Source organism: Ambystoma mexicanum, chromosome 9, assembly GCF_040938575.1.
Source record: "Ambystoma mexicanum isolate Mex_15411 chromosome 9, UKY_AmexF1_1, whole genome shotgun sequence".
NCBI lineage: Eukaryota > Metazoa > Chordata > Amphibia > Caudata > Ambystomatidae > Ambystoma > Ambystoma mexicanum.
In genome coordinates, this window is record NC_090931.1 from 150,508,151 (window position 1) to 150,528,616 (window position 20,466).

Genomic DNA, 20,466 nt, shown 5'->3' on the forward strand with positions numbered 1-20,466 from the left:
GACAGGAAGATTTACATTTCCCCAGGACGGGAGAGGAGGCACGGCTGCCTAAAAAGGAGAACGGGTAGGTTGACCTTAAGTGTTGCTCGTACCACAGAGCCCTTCAGAGCGCGTGATGGACATCAAGTCAAAGATCTACACATTTAGTGATAGCGAGATCAAAAATCTTACAGCGGAAGTAAGGGCTGGCGAGTCGTAGACGCTGAAATAAAGTGGCTCGTCACTTGCAGCAATTCCCTTTTTGTGTGAAGGTTATGCCCCAGAATGTTAAATTAAAATACAAGCCTTGTGGGATGCAAGGCGTGTCGGGCAAAGCTTAAACACCATGAATAACCCAGGAGGTGGATCATATGACCAAGGCTTGCGCCTATAAAACGTCATCATAAAAGAATGCGAGCCTCAAGGGCATCAGGCACGAGCCAGTGCGAGCAGAGCTCCGATGTCTAAAACAGCATGTGGCACTAGGTCTGCACCCTTTGTAAAGGCGCCAGCATGACATAAGGGCGCCTCCAAGCTGCTGGCCCTGCGGAGACCACCTGCCGGAGATGTGCAGCCCGATGGGTGTAACTTCGTCGCCATCTGTGCAATTCAACACCTTCATGTCACTCAAAAGGTGGCCATCCATGCAAGGGGGCGTGGCTAGCACGAGAGTAATAAGGGTGGGAGTTGCCGCTTGGCCTGCATTGCGGGCCACAATGATGAGCGCGTGCACAGGACGCCAGTCACCGCATGAGTGGGATTGTGCACGTGGACAGATGACAGGGAGGCACACTCGCCTTTCTGCAGCTATGCACAAGGAAGGCACGGCTTCCGCACACGTGTCTCCTCCGCTCACCTGTGCCGCCATCACGATGAGAATCCTGCGGGAGCGAGAGGTCACGCGCGGTTGCATAGGGGTTGGTGGCGGCCCCATGCGTGGGAGCAACAAGTGACACTCATGCAAATAAGACGCGCTTCCCCAAGAAGCGCCGTACAGAGGGGATATTTACGACTGGAGCAGTACCATTGCTGGGGGACCGGAAACCGGGTTATTCAGAAGATAAAAAAATGCATAAAAACGTACACAATTTAAAATGTAATACATGCATAAAACTCCATTTATATATCACGGAATATTACCCGCCCTCTAGTCCCATCCACGATATCAGAATATCAACTTGAGGGGGACAAATCCAAGCAGGAGCAATCAAAAGTAACCATCCTATGAAGAAGGCAGTGAGGAAGCCCTCCTCTAAACATGCTAATTCCCGCGCTTCACAGTACCCCATCCCCAGGCATTCATGGTAACATTATGATGGCCCTCTTACAGCCTTCCGCCCTATTCGCCAATGAGGCGCAATCAAATGCCTTGGTGCATTCATACAGAAAGAGTATCTCCAATCTAGTCCTTAATATACATACTTCCATATTCCATTTCCCATCTCGCAAGAACCAATACCAAGAAACCCCTACCTGCTCAGAAAATACAACTCTTTCTTTTTACCATCATGAAATACAGTTAAAAACACATTTAAATGAAGCTGACAACTACAAAAGTCACTTTAGGATAAGTGGTACTGGTGGCCCATAACTGCCTCGATAGAGGTCTCGCTTAAACCACCTCAGCCCATACAGAGCCTCGATAGAGGCCTCGCTTAAGCCACCTCAGCCCATAACAGTGCCTCGATAGAGGTCACACTTAAGCCACCTCAGCCCATACAGAGCCTCGATAGAGGTCTCACTTAAGCCACCTCAGCCCATAACAGTGCCTCCTGTAGAAGTCTTGCTTTAGCCACGTCAGCCCATAACAGTGCCTCGATAGAGGTCTCAATTAAGCCACCTCAGCCCATACAGAGCCTCGATAGGAGGTCTCACTTAAGCCACCTCAGCCCATAACAGTGCCTCCTGTAGAAGTCTTGCTTAAGCCACCTCAGCCCATAACAGTGCCTCGATAGAGGTCTCACTTAAGACACCTCAGCATATAACAGTGCCTCCCGTAGAAGTCTTGCTTAAGCCACCTCAGCCCATAACAGTGCCTCGATGGCGGTCTCGCTTAAGCCACCTCAGTCCATAACAGTGCCTCAATAGAGGTCTTGTTTAAGCCACCTCATCACTAAGGGGAGGATTGCTAGACACATAAATTAGAAATGGATTGTCACCTCCAGATACATGCACCCTTGAGGGCATAAGCACTTCTGGGCCTGCAGACCATTTGGCAACCTCAGTCATATACCCAGTCTGAATTTAATGCACAGAGCAAATATCTCAGGGAAAATCATTAAATGCAAATAACCTTCTAGGCAACATTGTACTAGCTGGTGGTTAGGTGAGGAGCTGGATCAGTAAATGGGACAGCACAGGACAGACTTTAAATAGGTTTTCAATAATGACATTCATAAAGTCGTGCAATGCAGCAGGTACAGTGGTGGGTGCACTTTGGGGGTTGGGGAGTGATAGCACTGTAAGACCCTGGAGCTCCCTACCGGCAGAGGTTGTGGTTCTTGAAGGGAGATCTTGAAGCCCGTCACTGTTGGAATCAGTGGTCAGGAGTGGTTTGGAGCGGTGCTCCCCGACTTAATACATTTTACTGTTCCTATACTTTTATTTTTAAAAGAAACTGTTCCGGAATGGTTTTGTTTTAAAATAAGAGTGTAGGAAAAATGTTCCCTTCAACAGCAGGCGCATGTGCTTGGTGGATTATATCTTGTGTGAAGAAGGGGCGTGGCAACGGCGTTAATAGGGAACTGGGGTAGGCCAGTAGGGAACATAGTTCCATTACTTCTTTTCATCCACTGGTTGTAATGTCCTCAATTTTAGGGAGTGGGAATGATGAGGAAGGAGACATGCCTAAAGAACTAGATGGATGGGGTTGTAAGGTTGAGGAGAGCTTTGAGGCATAGCCATCTTGTGTGTTTCTGTGGTTTACGAGGATTTGTAGGGGATCCGAGTAGAAAAATTCAGTCGCTTGAGATGAGCCTACAGGAGTAGGTGGTCCCTCGTGGAGGCTGGAGCATTAATCCAAGACTAGGGAAGAGTATTTCAGTACCATGCACAGTGAGATGAGGATGCGTTCTGTGGCTATACAGGAGGTTACGCCAAGTATGTGTTACCAGAGGAGATGAAGTGTGAAAGATTCATGCCCCAATCCCAAAAAAGCCTGCAGTTGCTAGACTTGGGTGATGGGTACGGTCAGGGCGGAAAAGGATATAGCATAGGAAATGCGGGGCATGGCACTAGAGGCCACGAGAAAGATCACGTCCTCTCTAAAGGAGTGGAGAATCAGGCAATGCAACACGAGTCAACAACTAACAAACAGGCAATTAGTAAGGCCAGAGGACTGCTCAGGGGTGGAGAAGACATTTGCACACCATCAGCAAGTAGGTATCATGAGAATCTGCTGCAGCTCAGATTACTGAGAGAGGAGGTGTAGTGTGGCAAGAGGAGGAGGATTTAAAGACCGACACTTGCAAGATCACTTCAGCGAGGGGGCATTAAGGGACATCCCGGTGAGTCATGTGCCAGCTAGGAGGCCATTCAAGAGAGGACAGTGTCCTGAAAGTCCAGTTGCGAGAGGGTCTGAAGGAGGCAGGGATGGTGAAATGTGTCAAAAGTGAAAGACATGGAGGGAAATCAGGAAGGATGGCAGATGGCAGTGATGAGCTGCAGTGAGGAGTCAGATATGGCTAAGTGTGACTTCTATAAACTGCCCGCTACGGAACTCAGACTGGCGGGGTCACAAAGTCCACTGGCCTCCAGACAGGCAGTGAGGAGGTTGAAAAGTAAAGCCTGCAAAACCTTTGCAACGGGAAGAAGACAGAATGATAGTTGGCTTATGTAACTGGGATGAACACTTGCATCTCCCGGCAGATCAATGACACATACGAGCAGCATGTATCCTGCCATACGGCTGAGAATAGGAGTACATCGTTTAAAACGTCAAGAAACAAAAAGCTACTCTGTGGAAGTTCAGGATAGGCTGTTCAGACACCCACATCCAAGACAAGTTCTTCTTCAGAACCAGGGCACCTATAACCAAGAATACAGGCCTATCCTTGAATTCACTCAATGTGTGTAGATCCCCTTGTAACTTGCGAGCGGGTGAATACAGACTTCAAAAGTTCAAATAAAACATACAGTAGGTCACTATGCAGTCTGGAAAAAAGGCAAAAGATCCATCCTTTTACCAACGTGCGCTTCATACATTGCATGATAAATCCCGACCACCCTCTGACATCCTGTACCCACCTGTGCGTTCAGCACAGCTTCCCTTATATGTGACTCTTATTTACTCACAACTAAGAGCCCTATGCTGTCACTGCAGGTATCCAGCCATACAGATAAGGGGTGTATGGCCCACTTTTACTCCCTACAAATAAGCAAATACTCCCAAAAAATACAAACCGGGAGTAAAAATATTCCCAACTAAAAAATAAAAACCCGACCACAAGGGCCTCGCCACAGCTCCATGGATACGTTTGGACCAGGAGTGCACGGAGTGCCAGCTGGAGGAACGACTATTGTTACAGCCTGATCTGAAGAGGTAAAGAGTATATTTTAATGGTTCAAAAAAGGTAGCAGGCGCTCCTCTCCAGAAAGAACATGGCATGATAACCTGTTCTGAGGTGAGAGTTTGCAGCACACACTTTTTGCTCACTGTACCTTTCACAGATGGGAAATATCCATTTGCATATCAGTCTTTGTCCCGCCCACATGGGCAGACCAGAACCGACATGCTATGGCAATACCTCTCTGAACAAGAGTACCAACAGCAACCCCATACACGTGTTTCAGCCTTGTTGGGCCTCATCAGTGAGGTGAAGCTGGACCTCTCTCAGCACAGTGAGCAGGGAGTCCACGTCTGGGTTCCCCCAGGTAACTCAGGGTGACCAACCCCAAGTTCCTTGCAAATATTTCAAAACAAAGACTGATATGCAATGGTTATCAGGTTATCATGCCATGTTCTTTCTGGAGAGGAATACCTGCTACCTTTTTGAGGTATATTTTAATGGCCACATAAAACTATATGCAAAGAAATATTTATTATAAAAATACGTCAGAGTCACAGTGAAAACATTTTTACTCGCTCATTCAAAATACTCCCAACGGCAATGGGACTTTATTGCTCACTAAAACATAATTGTACTCCCAATTTTAGAAAATAGGGAGTAAAATACTCCCACTTCAAAATCTTTATGGAACACTAGGTTTTTATCTGAAAGTGGGCGGCTAATTTATCACGACGTTTGGGAGATGCTTCGTCAATGCTTCTTGTAATGATTAGATGGCATTCTGTGGCATGCAGGCGTGTTTGCCCCGTTGTGAATTCAAGTCTTCCTGGCCATGAGCATCCCCCAAAAAGCACGGAGCAAGCTGGCCTGCACGGCCGCAAGGTGCACCCAAACTCTGCGGATGTGCTCAGGGTCCGCTTGCATCGGGTTGCTATGGCAAGGCGGCCCCTGCCAGGAGGGGGGCAGGAAAGCAACCCGTGCACGCTTCTCCCGCCCGTGTGTCCGCCACGAGCAACGTCCAATCAGATCGCACTAAGCTTAACAGCCTGATGCGTATCTGCTGTACACCGGGGAAAGCAGTTCTTAGGCTACTTATCAATGCACGGTTCTTGGCGTAAACAGTTTGCAAAGGCTTTCAAGTTAAAAGCGAGCAGGGCGTGTTCTGTGTACCCAGGCCTTCGTGCCCATGGTTATACAGCGGCATTCAACCGTATTCACGAGCCTACGCGGACCCCAGATCAGTACAGGGGCCCAAAGCCAAAGCACCGGTTTCCAAGAAAAGCCGCCAGGGCAAAAATAGTAACAGATCTGTGCATATATGAATAGCTTGCCCTTTGACCTCCTTATTCGCCTGCACCGACCGCCCATATTAACTTGTTATGCCGCCTGATAAATTGTTGGCGGGGGCAGAGAACGGCAACTCCCCCGCCCTCCTCCGAGAAAAGTTAAAAATTGCAAGGATTTATCAGACCGGGGATAGGGATACTATCAGGGGTATCTACCGGTTGCGCATCCGCACAGCGGGGGGAGGGGAGGGGGGGGTCGGATACGAGCAGCGACCAAGTCTCGCAGCATCACGCCTTGCTCTTCCGACACCCTCGGCGGCAAGCAGAGGGGGGCTGGGCAAGAGCTTGCAAATATTTACAGTCTGGAATGTCGGACGTGGAGCCACACGCCTCGCGATGCAATATACAGAGACAATACCCACAGGAGCAGCTCACGGCCTCATTAGCTGCCATGGATCTGGGACGCTGCAGAGAGAGGCAGCATACAGTCTGCTCGTCTGCCCTAAAGTGCCACCGAACAGACAGCAGCAGCATCCTGAACACACAGAACGCAAAGCTGCGGGGCCTAATGTGATGCGCACTCCTTTCTTCCCACGGATGCAGAACACCCCCCCCCCCCCCAGTCACTCGGCTCCAATGGCAAACCCACAGCTAGCTGCTTCAGCCCTACAGATAAGGGGGGGGGGGGGGGTATCGGACACGTTTACGCCCTAAAAGTAGGACAATACTCCCCACAAAAAATGGGAGGTAAAAAATACTCCCAATAAAAAATAAAATGGGGCAATGAACACATATGAGCTTGTGCCCTGTTTCACTCAAACAGATCCACGGCTGTGTTTGGTTCATGTAATTCCACAAGAAGAAACGACTATAATCATGCAAGATCATGGAAAAATAGAGAGTAAAATACTCTCACTTCAAATGTTCATTTGTGTGGTTGGACCATTTAGGAGCTGCTGTGTCGTAGACATGCTTGCAGAAGTAGGAGTATGGGAGGGAGGCTTGGCTGATGGGGCGGTGTAAAAATGAGCGTCTGAACACAGTCACATTAAGCAGACCTAGTAAAAAATGGCTTCCCGTTCACTTCAGGGAACACGAGTCTTTTTACTAGGTCTATGCTTAAAGCAATAGTCTGAAAGGCCTAACTTGCACCCAGTGTTTGGCCTTTAAAAGTCTATTTAGAAAGGTATATGAGCCTTATTTGGGTACTTTCGTGAAAGTACAGCACATTTTCAGAAGGTGATGTCAGCATCCCAGACGCCCTGTAATTTGACAGAGTATAATTATTTATAAAGGCGCTTATATTTATAACACGCTTAATACCAGAGGTTCTAAACGCGGCTCGGGATTCGAACTTGTGTTGGATTGCGTTGTCTTGCTTCCAAGACAAACGCGTTGCCCCCGAGTTATACCCCCCACTTAAATAAAGCCCATTTATCTAGTAAATACCCATCACCGTTTAAAAACGTGAGACAATTAGGGTTTGCACACATTATATTAAGCAAAGACACAGTCAAGTGACAGACGTGCACAGGAGTCTTTCTACTATGTCCATGCTTAAGGCATTACAAAGTCTTACAAGCGCATTACATAGTCTTACAAGAGCAAAAAACGGTAGGTTGGGTCAACGACATCTGTGGTATAGCCCCACAGGGAATTTCCTGGCATGTTGGAACAAATCAATTTACAGCTGCGTTCCTACTGACACCTTGGGACAAATGCATCCAAGGTGTGCCCTTATATGGTAAATGTTGTCACTATTTGGGCAACGCCATCACAGGTGTGCTCTATTTGGGCAACGCCATCACAGGTGTGCTCTAACAGGAGCTCCTACTTGCAATATATTATTACAGTGCTACTAGGACTCGTTTCCTTTCGATACCGCAACTAACGGTTGGGTTTTTCTGCACAGAACAGCATGGAGTTAACGGCTTCTATTGGTGCTCGTGTGTGTACCGAGGCACCGTCTGATGGAAGACCCTGCACCTTATCAATGACCAGTAATAAATAACCAGCAACTACAAGATTTATAAATGGCACATACAAGTGCATTTTTCCATAAAGCTACTAAAAATGGTTTATCACCATCTATTTGAACTTTTCCCTCTACATGTCAACATCTGGAATGACGTACGCGGTTTAATAACTCGGAGTCTGTGTACAGAAAGGCAACCTAAAGTCAGGAGACTGGCACACGAAGCAGGAGCCTTCATACACAGAAGCACAGAGACAACGCACGGGAGTAGTTGGTGAAGGCTGTAGACACAGTGCATTGGTTTGTTGCGGCGACACGAAACTCACAGGCGTATGAACTCCAGGGCATGCCTAGACTCTGACGACAACACGCAGAGGTGTCCAAGGGCAGATCACACACATTGTGTTGTGAAGACACAATCTACAAACATCGCGACGTGCTTTCTGAGAACGTGGGAGCTCAGGGCTTGTGTTTGCTGACGGGCCAGGAACTCGGACTGCGACAAAGCGCCTGAGAGTTCAAAGCCCCACAGTACAAGAGGGGTACTCTCGGTGACCCTGAGAGAGAGGAAGGCTGGTGATCTACGCATCGACCGTACAAAATATCCCGCTCAACCAGCACATATAAGTTGCAGAGGGCGAATGTGCGCATATTGCTACGTCATACACCAAGTTCAAAGTGTATCGATGAGGTCTTTGGTTACCAAATAAAAAAAAATAAAAAAGTGCATGACGAAAAGGCCGTGTGCTATCATTGCCTACTAGCCGAGGATAAATCTCAATACATACATTTATACATTTGAAAGCGGACGTCACCGCGACATCCTGCTGCACCCCCTTTCAAGACAGTCGGCCCAGGCCAAGCCACATTAAGTTTCCAGGATACAAAGTGCAACACTTCCTTCCACTGGAGTACATTTAGCTCAGTAGCAAGTTTCTGCTGCGAAACTAAGAGCACAGTTCTGATCCCCATTTCTCCCCACTTCACAAACGGTGTGATCCTGGGCAAATCGCTAATCATACCTGCTGCTCAATTCACTTGTTTATTATCTGTCGAGAACTTAAAAACGGACCAATAATGACTCAATTAAAATAAAAAAAAATGAAAATAAAGACGAGCAGCCGTGGTAACTTTTCGGCGCTTCAGAGCCTACCTGGTCGATACTTCGTGATCGACAGGTGTATTCCACCTGATTCCAGTAAAGCACCATTGTCCCAAGGGAAGTCTGTCGAACTCTTGGAAGAGAAAAGTTTATGCAAGTTAAACCCCAAGAGAGACAAGATCACAGTGCCAGGCTCCAGCCACCAACCCAAGACACAAACAACTGGGGAAGAGCCTGGCCTGTTCCCAAACAATAACCGGAGGCATACAAAGGAGCCCGCCTCCCCGAGACAGGAGGCGGGACAACAAACTGTAGACAAACAGGCTGGGGTGGCTTTAAGGTGCCGCCCAGGTCTGAAGAGTGCCCAAGAATAGCAGGGCCATCCCAGGCCTCTGGCTGTGCCGCGCAGAAGCTGACATCACCATGCCGACAAGAACAGTTAAACACAACCCCTGCCAAGAACTCGTGTCAAGGGCCCCAGCTCCAATGAAAAAACAACAATAACTGCCACGAAAGGGCACCGGGGAAAAACACACGACTTTGTTGCAATGCAGGAACAGCACATTCTCAATCTCCACGAGGTGCTTTCAGGCGAACGTTACGGGCTCTAGGAAGCCCCCAACATCCAAGGTTTATCAACAGGAACACGCCGGCAAGTATTCCGAAAATGTGCCAATTCCACTTCCAAGAACAAAACCTGCCATTTCGTCCTGCCAATCGACTCACCACGTCAAGACATAACTCCGTTCCACGGCCCACCCTGCCCCAAAAGACGAACACTGAGGTGAGGCCCATCCTGGCACCAAGGCCCACCCAGCGCTGGATGAACAGAACCAGGAAGCCCTTTCACCTGGAACCTTGCAATACAAGCATTCCCCGCCACTGCTAATGAAGCGGGCACATTTCGGCTTCCGCGCCATCGGAACATGCATCATTTATTTTATTGTTCATTTATAACGCGCGAGTGGTTTCTAGGCGCAGGATCGGGACTCAAACCTCACGCGCGAGTGGTTTCTAGGCGCAGGATCGGGACTCAAACCTCGTTGCGCCATGTTGTCTTGCTTGCAAGACACACGCGTTGGCCCCGAGCTATCCTTTCTCCCCAATAATACTTCTTCCGCTATTAGCTAGAATGCCGACTTCTCGTAATAATTTACAGTTCAGAACAATCTTGTAATCTGCTACTTATGACATCACAACTATCTGATTTAAGCAATATAACCTGAGGGGAGGGGGGGGGGGCATTACTAGTCTGGTAATGTCCAGGGTCGTCAGTTACAAGCCCAAGCAAAGCGAGGTCTTTAACGTAAGGCAAGGGGCATTAGCAGACCGGTAATGCCTCCCCTACTCAGGTTCTATTACTATTAGTTCCCCGGGACATTGTGCCGAGGTACTAATAGTATATTTTTCTCTCAAGTTGAGAAACGGCATGTAAACTATTTCTCGACTCCCCCCCCCCCCCCAAAAAAAAATTAAATAAAAATGGCCCGCATGAATCAATGAGAAGAGAACTACTTTAGTCCCTTCTCCCTTTCCATGGCGGCCATTCGCAAGGCGGGGATGCACCGGGAATACTACCATTCCCGACACAATCAAGAGACAACGCAGCACAAGGTAAGTGGGGGGGGGGGCTAAAATATGAGGAAAGGGGAGGCGCACTTGCCTGATTTCCAGCAAGGGAAGATGGTGGCCTCCCATTCGGAGGAAGCTCAGAGCTGGGTGTCTGTGTGGTAAGGAACCCCCTCATTGGCCGGCAGGCCGCCACACACCCCTCACCTCGCCGGGGACTAATAGAATATAACGGGCTATTTGTGAAAGAATATTGTACAAATCAAGTTTAACAAACACTTCACCTATGCTCGTCTCAGCCAGGGATGGGCCTTTGGAGGGAGGGTAGTGCACGGGCAGGTGGGGCATAGTGCTAAGACGAGCATAGGTGAAGTGTTTGGTACACTTGATTTGTACAATATTCTTTCACAAATAGCCCGTTATATTCTATGAGTAGCCGGCGAGGGGTGTGTGGCGGCGTCCCAGCGAATGATGGGGGTCTTTTACCAGAGAAAGACCCAGCTTCGAGCCTCCTGGAACACCGTACCTGCATTCCTGAAAGGCCTGCTGCTCGATGAAGGATCAACGCTCTGCACCGTCTTCCTTTGATGCATCACCCGTGACACGACCGCTACAGAACACCCAGATGAAAAATGCAGCACGCATTCTCTGATCCAGTGTGGAGAACTGGATCACAACTTCTCAGGGGCCTGGTCTCCTTAAAGCTCCTAACCATACCTGTGTCGGCAGATTCAGAAGTATGAGCCCCTTTGCTGCCAGCACCCTGAAGACACTCTGAAGCACAAACCAGAATTTCATCACAGGACACCAGGCAAGCACTCTGGTTCCTCCGGGAAGGTCCAGGGGACAGTGTTGCTCCTTCCCTGAAACCGCACAACTGAACTTGCAAGCTAGTCTTCCCGTCATGGCAGTCTCCTCTCCAGTCACTGTGCAATGTTTTCTTTAATAATTGTTCTTCCCTGGGGGCTCCTCAAGGCGATCCCAGCCTCGAAAGCCAAATCCTGTGCCTAGACACCTTTCATCGCCAACTAACACCTATCGCAGAGTCCCTGCCTTTCCATGCCTTTGGTTCGGACCATCGACCTGGGAACTGCCAAGCTATTAATCATTCTACCCAAAGGACTGGGGAACCGTCCTGCCCTGGTTTGTTGTCGTTGGAAACTAAGACAACTACACTGCGATCACTTCTCAAAACTGCCAACCGCAGAACTGCTTTTCGGATTCAGGGTATTGCTCTCCCGACTATCCAGAAAGGTGGGCAAATCTCCCCATTGCATGTTTCTTCAGCTCTGGGTTCATTCTTCATCACCTAGAATCTCCTGTGGGCTTCACTCTGCCAAAACTCCAGACACTGCTCCATGGGACACATGTAAAAAATAAACTGTTCCCCGTCAAAGACTGCGCTCAAATCTCCACAACTGGTCTCACTTGAGCTCTTCTAAAACCTTCTGGCCCCGATAGGACATGTGTTTTTTTTACTTACCCGCTATTGCATTTTTCCTTCTAGGAAAGACTCGTTATTTAACTCTCAGGAACACTTTTGAAACAGTGTTACTTGCCTAGGTGACATTCAAGGGCTGGACCCTGCCATGTGGGTGAAAGGAGACCCTTGCTGAATTAGGGTAACCAGCTTACTAGGTTGTATGCCAGATTCGATCGTACTCCAGAGATGGGGTGAGGATGTTGGAGGGCGGTTGGGGGATGGGTGCAATATCAGACCCTCACCCCAGCCACAGCGTGTGCCCTGTTTGCTGTTGGTACCACGGTCAATCACGCAATACCTTCCAGCCTCTTTTCTGGCCAATGTTCTCTTTTGCCCTTAGGGCCGTAGGATCCACAATCCAACACAGCATCAAACAAACACAAAGCAAAGTTCTGAATGGGGAAAGACGTCGAACAAGAAGCGCCCGTTCACAGCAACTTCCTGATAACAGAAACAAATTGTAGCCTCCCAAGGCGAATGGAAGGCAAGATGTGCCAGGAAAGCCAATCAGCCCAGGTGGACAAGACTGCAGGAAAACAAGCAAATGAAAAGAGGGCAGGGCAAAGGATTGATATTTTTTTAAACCATGTACCCTTACAACCCAGCCCTGTGGAAAATCCTAGCATTAGTTAGATTGGCCTAAACAGTCAGGTGATGTAGGGAACCAATGTGAAGGGGAAGACCAGAGATCCAGAAGGTTACTTTTTGGTCCTCTGGTATGAAAAGATTGCATTCACAAGACACAGTGAAAGGTGTTTAAGTGAGGTCGGGAGGTGTGGTGGTGGACCGAGACCAGGCGAAGGTAGAGCAGAGGGCTAAGAAGTATGAGGTGCTGTTGGAAAGAGTTCAGATAAGCTAAGTGGATGTGAGAGTGACTAGTATGAAAGGTTGACATTGTGGCTGTAAGAGTGTATGATAGAGTGGGTGATACAATGGAGGGTGTAAGAGACAGGAGAGAGTGGGAGTAAAGGGTGGATACAGAGATTAGATGGCGGGATTAAGAGAGTGAAAGAGAGCAGAAGTGAAAAGGATAGGAGACAGGATAGCAGTAGTAGGTGGAGGGGAAGGAGTACGAAAAGAACCAAGGGGCAGCGATGGAGACATTGGAGGTAGAATCGAGTGACAGGATAGAGAAAGGACCAAGGAAGAACACATTTGGGGGGGGGAGAGGCAAGGCGCAGAGAAAGTAGGAGAAGAAAGGCGGGACCAGATCAGATAAATGAGTAAGAGAGTGAGAGGAGAGAGTGTGAGGGCCAGACACCATCTTGAATACTATTGATCCCTTTGTGGGGCACCAGGAGACTGGGGAGTACTTAAGTCCCAGATTGAGTAAGCTTGAGAAGACCTCAGCCCTTAGGGCTTCACCACAATAATGTGACATTTTAGACAGTAGGGGGTTGTTGATCACTAGTTTCCTCACACCACTGGGGAATAGGGAAGCCTGGGTTATGGTGGAGGGAGCCCATGGGAGGTCGAGGAATTAGTCAGGGACATCCTGTAGTCGATCAACCTGCAGTCTTTTCCAGCCATAACAAAGACTTGAAAAATGAAATAAAACCTCTCAACTGTTTTCCCCTGTTTTTGTTGAAATTATTAAAGCAATTTGTGACCCATGTTACAGTGGTGTACATTTGTTTTTACAAAGTTTTACTGTTCGTGAATGTTTTATCTCTTGCCTTTCCTTATAGAAATAATGTATTATACAAATATAGTGTGCGGACATTCTCTTTGGCATTTGTGAAAAGTCTTTACTGTAATGTCAATCAGACCACTCCATCTCCCGAGAGTTAGGCCAAGGCTACTCTTCCACACGGCCACTAAGAGCCAGGTGAGAATGAGAGAATTGTTGGTACCTTTAAGTCATTCAGGATTTCCTTAAGCCTGTAGATCAGGTCTTTAGGCAGATCTTGCTAAAACCCTCATCAACGCCCACTCATGCCACATGATCCCATTCCACTCTAATGCCCATCCCTGCCCTGAGGACCCACCCTGATCTCAGTCCCACTAGACAGGACTCTAATTATCTGGCTGTACTTATGTCATGATCTATGCTTCCAAAAGGTCAGGGTTTTCCCAACTCCCTTGGAAGCAGATCCATAACCCAGGTTCCGAGTGCCAACCAGTCCCAATTGGGACCTTTTGGACCCAGTCCTGGCGCCAGTGGCACCAGGCTCATAAATATGCCCAGTCCCAGCGCTGGAAGCGCCGGGCTCATAATGCTTGGGTGGACTTACCTGCAGCAGACCATGCTGCTTACTTGCCTGCCAGTTGAGCCTCTGATCCTCTTCTGTTTGGAACTACTTTTCCTGTTGGGTGGGGCAGGAGCCACTCCCTAGATTCAGAACACTGGAACTCTTCTGGAAAGCAGGAACTCTTTTCTTACCTAGGCGTGGCTGTGGAAGGAGACACCTAAGCACTACAGGAGGCTATTTAAACCACACCCGATGGATGAATCTTGCTTTGCGTTATTCTGCATCCTCTGCAGCAGAACGCTCATCGTGTCTTCTGCATCTGATCCTGGGCCTAAGGAAAAAGGCTTACCATCCTGAATCCAGTCTTCAGCAACACCTATAAAGACAAGAAAGAACAGGTTAGCATTACGGTCTTCAGTGACAGCTCTTCACTTACCTGGTCCATCGGCTGTCACAAACGCCTCGCGCTGCATTCCGGCATCTGAAAGACAAAAGCTTACCAACTCTTCGCACGCTCCGGAGGCCTTCGGCGCTGCATCCGCATCTGAAAGACAAAACAAGGTGCGTTTAAAGACATTGGGGAACTTTAATACTCATGTGCCATTACTCCTTTCCACATCTAACCCAGTGGGTATTCCGGCACCCTGCAGCCGCTCCGAACTTGTACCTGCAAAATAAAAAGACAGTTAGAGCGCATCGTGAAGCAGGCAACAAGCGCTTACTTACGTGCTTCCAGGCGCTTCTATTCATCACACGGGCTCCATCTTCAACTCACTTCAGCCCGTCATCCGCCATCGCCGGAACCCTGCAAAACAAGAAACATCATTACTAAAGACTTAAGACATTAGAATTACTCGAAACTTACAGTTCGTGCAGTAAACGACGGACAGCAGTCCTCTGAAGTCAAGAGGCCTGCTCCCCTTATCCAGTGAAGAAACTGGTTACAGCACCCTGCCCCGAGGCAGATGGAGAGCACGGCGTTCACTTACCTAAGGTGAGAGCGTTAACCTTTGGGGTTCTACAGGAGAAGAGAAAGGGAAGAAGAGAGAGACATTCAATAACCCAGTTCCTTAATCCCATATTTTCTATCTGCAGACATCTTACCCTTCGAGTCAGACATACAGTGCACAGAGGTCCAGCCCAAAGAGCCAGCCGTGTGTTACACATCACCTTTGAAGATACGGTATACGCCCAGTCAAGACCGGCGCCTCTACGGGAATCAGGTGAGCGTTACAGAACGCAAAGCCTACCACAAAACTCCCGTCCAGGCGCTATGGAAACCTCGGATACCGACCAGCTAGCCCAGTTACTTGGGGAACTAAGGGCAGAAGTGCATGCAGCCCGTCAGGAAACGAACGCTCTAAGAAGGGAACTAATTATTTCCAAGGAGCGAACAGATGATCTCGCTAGACAATTGCTACAGTCACAAGCCGGACAGACCCCGTTACCCGCATCTGGGGGAAATCTTCCTTCTACATCCTCTATGAATCCAGTGCAGATCAACCTACCTGGGAATGTACCTCTGGCTCCGCCCGAACGATTTTCTGGTGACCCAAAGAGGTTTGCAGTATTTATCAATCAGTGCCGGTTGCATTTCTTATGCCGGCCAGCAGCCTTTCCAACTGATCAAGCTAAAGTAGCTTTCGTGCTTTCGTACCTTAGTGGCAATGCGGCAGACTGGTCGATCCCTCTAGTAAATCAAGATGATCCGGTCCTCCATGATTTTCAAGCTTTTCAGCTCAGTATGGAAAAACTGTTCGCAAGACATTCACAGGGGCAGGCCTTGGACAATGAGCTTCTTTCGTTGCGACAAGGTAATCAAGACCTTTTGGCTTATATTGCGTCTTTCAACAGACTGATAGTGGAAACTCAATGGCCTGAGGACAAAAGGATTACGCTGTTTTATAGAGGTCTACGTGGAGAGCTCAAAGATGTGTTAGCCCAAGTAGTGAATCCCCCACAAGATTGTTCGGACTATATAGACTTAGTCGTTCAAATAGATCACAGACTGCAGAACAGGAAGGCCGATCGTTCCAAGTTTGATGCTCGAGTATTTTCCAAACCGCCAACTCCTTCCAAAGGAGTAGACTCCGGGGAACCCATGCAAATAGGGGGTCTGAAAGGTCCTTTAACACAAAAGGAGCGGGAAAGGAGAAAACAGTTGCAATTATGCCTCTATTGCGGAAACTCAGGGCACTTTCTTCGAGACTGTCCGGTGAAACCTGCCAAGAAGGCAGTAGGAGCTGCAGTTACCAAAGTTACAAACTCTGAGCAGGGAAACGACCTCGCCCGACAAGAATAGAGGTCCTCTTGCTGAGCGTGAAAACCAGTTCCGTGACCTCGCATTTCGTGATACCTATGGTCCTCATTAGCCCTGATAATCCGGATCGATTACATGCAATTGAAGCTTACGTCGACAGCGGTGCCATCGGCAATTATGTGGATCATGAAATGGTTTTGAGGATGAATCTAACTCTTTGTCCCAAGGCTGTAAAGGACGTCATTACTATGGTGGATGGTACGGAGATAGCCTCCGGGCCAGTAACGCATACCACTCAAGAGGTGACGCTAGTAAGTCAAGATGGACACCATGAGAAGATCGTGTTCGATGTGATCAAGGCCCCTCAGTTTCAGATTATTCTAGGAATACCTTGGTTAGAGAAACACAATCCTCTGATCGATTGGCGAGCAAGAACGGTCCAGTTTCCAGAATGTGTCTCTACTTGTCACCCTCCACCTGGTTTTGCACTGGCAGCAATTTCTTCAGAGACTCCCCAGTTACCTCCCGAATACCTAGAATACCAAGATGTTTTCCGGAAGGATCAGGCTAATTCTCTACCTCCTCATAGGTCTTATGACTGCCAGATAGACCTGATACCTGGATCTACTCCTCCTTGTAGTAGAATTTATGCCCTCACCGAGCCTGAGAACCTTCACCTTCGACAATACCTGGATCAATACCTGGCAAATGGGTTTATTCGTCCTTCCAAGTCCCCTGCTTCTTCAGCTTTGTTCTTCGTTCCAAAAAAGGAAGGAGACCTTAGAACTTGTATAGATTATCGCTCCCTGAACCAGATCACCGTTAAGAATAGATATCCGTTACCTTTGATCCCTGAACTCCTGGACCAAGTCAGAAAAGCATGCATATATACAAAGCTGGATCTTAGAGGAGCTTACCACTTGGTACGAGTAAAAGAGGGCGATGAATGGAAGACGGCCTTCCGCACCAAGTATGGGCTATTTGAATATCAGGTCATGCCCTTCGGACTTTGCAATGCCCCGGCCGCCTTTCAATATTTTATGAACGATGTCCTCAGAGAGCTCATAGATGTGTGTGTTGTTGTTTACATTGACGACATCCTCGTTTATTCTTCATCGGAATCTGAACATCGGAAACACGTGAAAATGGTCCTCGAAAGATTGCGTCAACACAAACTTTTCGCTAAGTTGGAAAAATGTGTTTTCAACGTGACTGAAGCTGAATTCTTGGGATTCATATTATCACCTGGCGGAGTGCGTATGGATTCAAAGAAGGTCGATGCAGTTCTCAAATGGCCATCACCGTCCTCCGTAAAAGGTGTGCAAAGCATGTTAGGCTTCGCTAACTTTTACCGCAGGTTTATCCCCGAATTCTCTCGAATAGTCCAGCCCATCACTGCCTTGTTAAAGAAAAACAAACGTTTTGAATGGTCTACCGAGGCGGAACAAGCTTTCCAGGATTTGAAGACTAAATTTATCTCTGCACCAATCTTAAAACACCCTCGCCCCGAACTCCCCTACATCGTGGAAACTGATGCTTCAAGCCTTGCCATGGGGGCAGTTCTATCACAAAAGGACCCAGTAACCAATCAGTTGCATCCCGTGGCATTTTGGTCCCGCAAATTCTCGCCTCCTGAAATCAATTACACGATTACTGACAAGGAACTTCTGGCTATCAAGTCTGCCTTTAAGGCTTGGCGGCATTATCTGCTGGGGGCCCGACACACCGTTACTGTGATTACAGATCACCGAAACCTGCAATATTTGAAAACCGCAAAAGCCCAATCCTCTAGACAACTCCGTTGGGCATTATTCTTTGCCGAGTTTGACTTCATAATTACCTATCGACCTGGTACAAAGAACGGTAAAGCTGATGCCCTTTCTCGGATGGGAGTGGAAGAACACTTGATCAACCCTAAACCTGTACCAATCATTCCCGAACAAAGAATTCTGGGTGTAATCGCCACAGAATCCATAGAGGAAGTTAAGGATAAAGCCAGGCAACTTGTAACTCCAGCAGACATACAGAATTGGCATCTGCAGGGAAAGGACTTTGCAGTAAAGGACAACTTATTGTATTTCCAAGAACGATTATACCTACCCAGCACAGATTTACAGAAAAAAGTAATCTCTTGTTATCACGATTCTTTAATGGAAGGACATCCCGGTATGGCCAAGACCTCAGAAAAGATCAAGCGCTACTTCTGGTGGCCGTCTTGGAAAAAAGATATCAGAGACTTTATAATGTCCTGTGGAGTATGCGCCCAAAACAAGAGTCAAAAGGAAAGACCAGCAGGCCTCTTACGCCCTATTGACATCCCACCTCGCCCTTGGCATACGCTTTCTATGGACTTCATCACCGATCTACCTCCATGCTCCGGATACAATACGATTCTAGTAATCGTGGACTTATTCTCCAAGATGGCGCATTTCATTCCGCTCAAAGGCTTGCCAAAAGCAGCAACTCTGGCCCGAGAATTTCTCGAAAACATCGTCCGACTTCCTTCGGTTCTAATTTCGGATCGAGGTAGTCAATTTATTTCTCATTTTTGGCGAAGTTGCTGTCGGTCGGCTCAAATTGATGTGAGACTATCGACCAGTCACCACCCTCAGACCGACGGACAAACCGAGAGGACCAATCAAATTCTGGAACAGTATTTACGCTGCATGCTGCAACAAACTGAAAAAACTTGGAAAGACATCCTTTGGATAGCCGAATATGCCTACAATAACTCTGTCCATTCGGGAACTGGGAAAACCCCGTTTTTTCTTTTATACGGCAGTCACCCTCGAACCTCGGAGTTGGATCCCCTCCAAGATCTTGAAACACCAGCAGTAGACTACCTGCATTCTACAATCACCCAAGCCTTTAAGGAAGCTGTTTCTCACCTTCAAAGGGCTAAAGAACAATACAAGAAAGGAGCAGATCAACATCGGAAGGAAGCCCCTCAATATCAAGTAGGGGATCAAGTCTGGTTATCCACCAAATATCTACCTCTAAAAGGGCCACGCACATTCAACCCAAGATACCTTGGTCCCTATTCCATCACTACCATAGTAAACCCAGTAGCGGTCAAGTTGGACTTGCCCCCGCACATGAAGATACATCCGGTCTTCCACGTCTCTCTATTAAAACCCGTGCAACCTCAAACCCGACTAACTAAGTCTCCAAAACCTATCCTAGTTGATGGAGAACTCGAGTTTGAAGTCAAAAGCATTCTGGACTCCAAGATCTCCAAATCTAAACTATTTTACCTAATTGACTGGAAAGGCTACGGCCCCCAAGAGAGATCCTGGGAACCTGCTGAATATGTCCACGCTCCTCGCCTAATTAAAAGATTTCACCGAACATTTCCTGACAAGCCAAAACCCCCGGAGAAGCCCGGTTTGGGAGGGGCCTTGAGGGGGGGAACTGTCATGATCTCTGCTTCCAAAAGGTCAGGGTTTTCCCAACTCCCTTGGAAGCAGATCCATAACCCAGGTTCCGAGTGCCAACCAGTCCCAATTGGGACCTTTTGGACCCAGTCCTGGCGCCAGTGGCACCAGGCTCATAAATATGCCCAGTCCCAGCGCTGGAAGCGCCGGGCTCATAATGCTTGGGTGGACTTACCTGCAGCAGACCATGCTGCTTACTTGCCTGCCAGTTGAGCCTCTGATCCTCTTCTGTTTGGAACTACTTTTCCTGTTGGGTGGGGCAGGAGCCACTCCCTAGATTCAGAACACTGGAACTCTTCTGGAAGGCAGGAACTCTTTTCTTACCTAGGCGTGGCTGTGGAAGGAGACACCTAAGCACTACAGGAGGCTATTTAAACCACACCCGATGGATGAATCTTGCTTTGCGTTATTCTGCATCCTCTGCAGCAGAACACTCATCGTGTCTTCTGCATCTGATCCTGGGCCTAAGGAAAAAGGCTTACCATCCTGAATACAGTCTTCAGCAACACCTATAAAGACAAGAAAGAACAGGTTAGCATTACGGTCTTCAGTGACAGCTCTTCACTTACCTGGTCCATCGGCTGTCACAAACGCCTCGCGCTGCATTCCTGCATCTGAAAGACAAAGGCTTACCTACTCTTCGTGCGCTCCGGAGGTCTTCACACTGCATTCCGGCAT

At 48.1% G+C, this 20,466-nt stretch overlaps 1 protein-coding gene across 3 annotated transcripts in view; it reads right to left on the bottom strand.

The window, feature by feature from the left end:
* The window catches only part of TBCEL (tubulin folding cofactor E like), a 268,357-nt gene that overhangs the window by 63,446 nt on the left and 184,445 nt on the right, over positions 1 to 20,466 (bottom strand). The window contains exon 1 of one of the 3 annotated variants that reach the window (XM_069614325.1): positions 8,902 to 9,099. The exons of the other annotated variants lie outside the window; for them this stretch is intronic. Within the exon in view, the coding sequence (XP_069470426.1) occupies positions 8,902 to 8,958 (57 nt within the window). The 5' untranslated portion in view covers positions 8,959 to 9,099. Of the gene's footprint in view, positions 1 to 8,901; positions 9,100 to 20,466 lie in introns of those variants that run through there. 3 annotated transcript variants of the gene reach the window in all.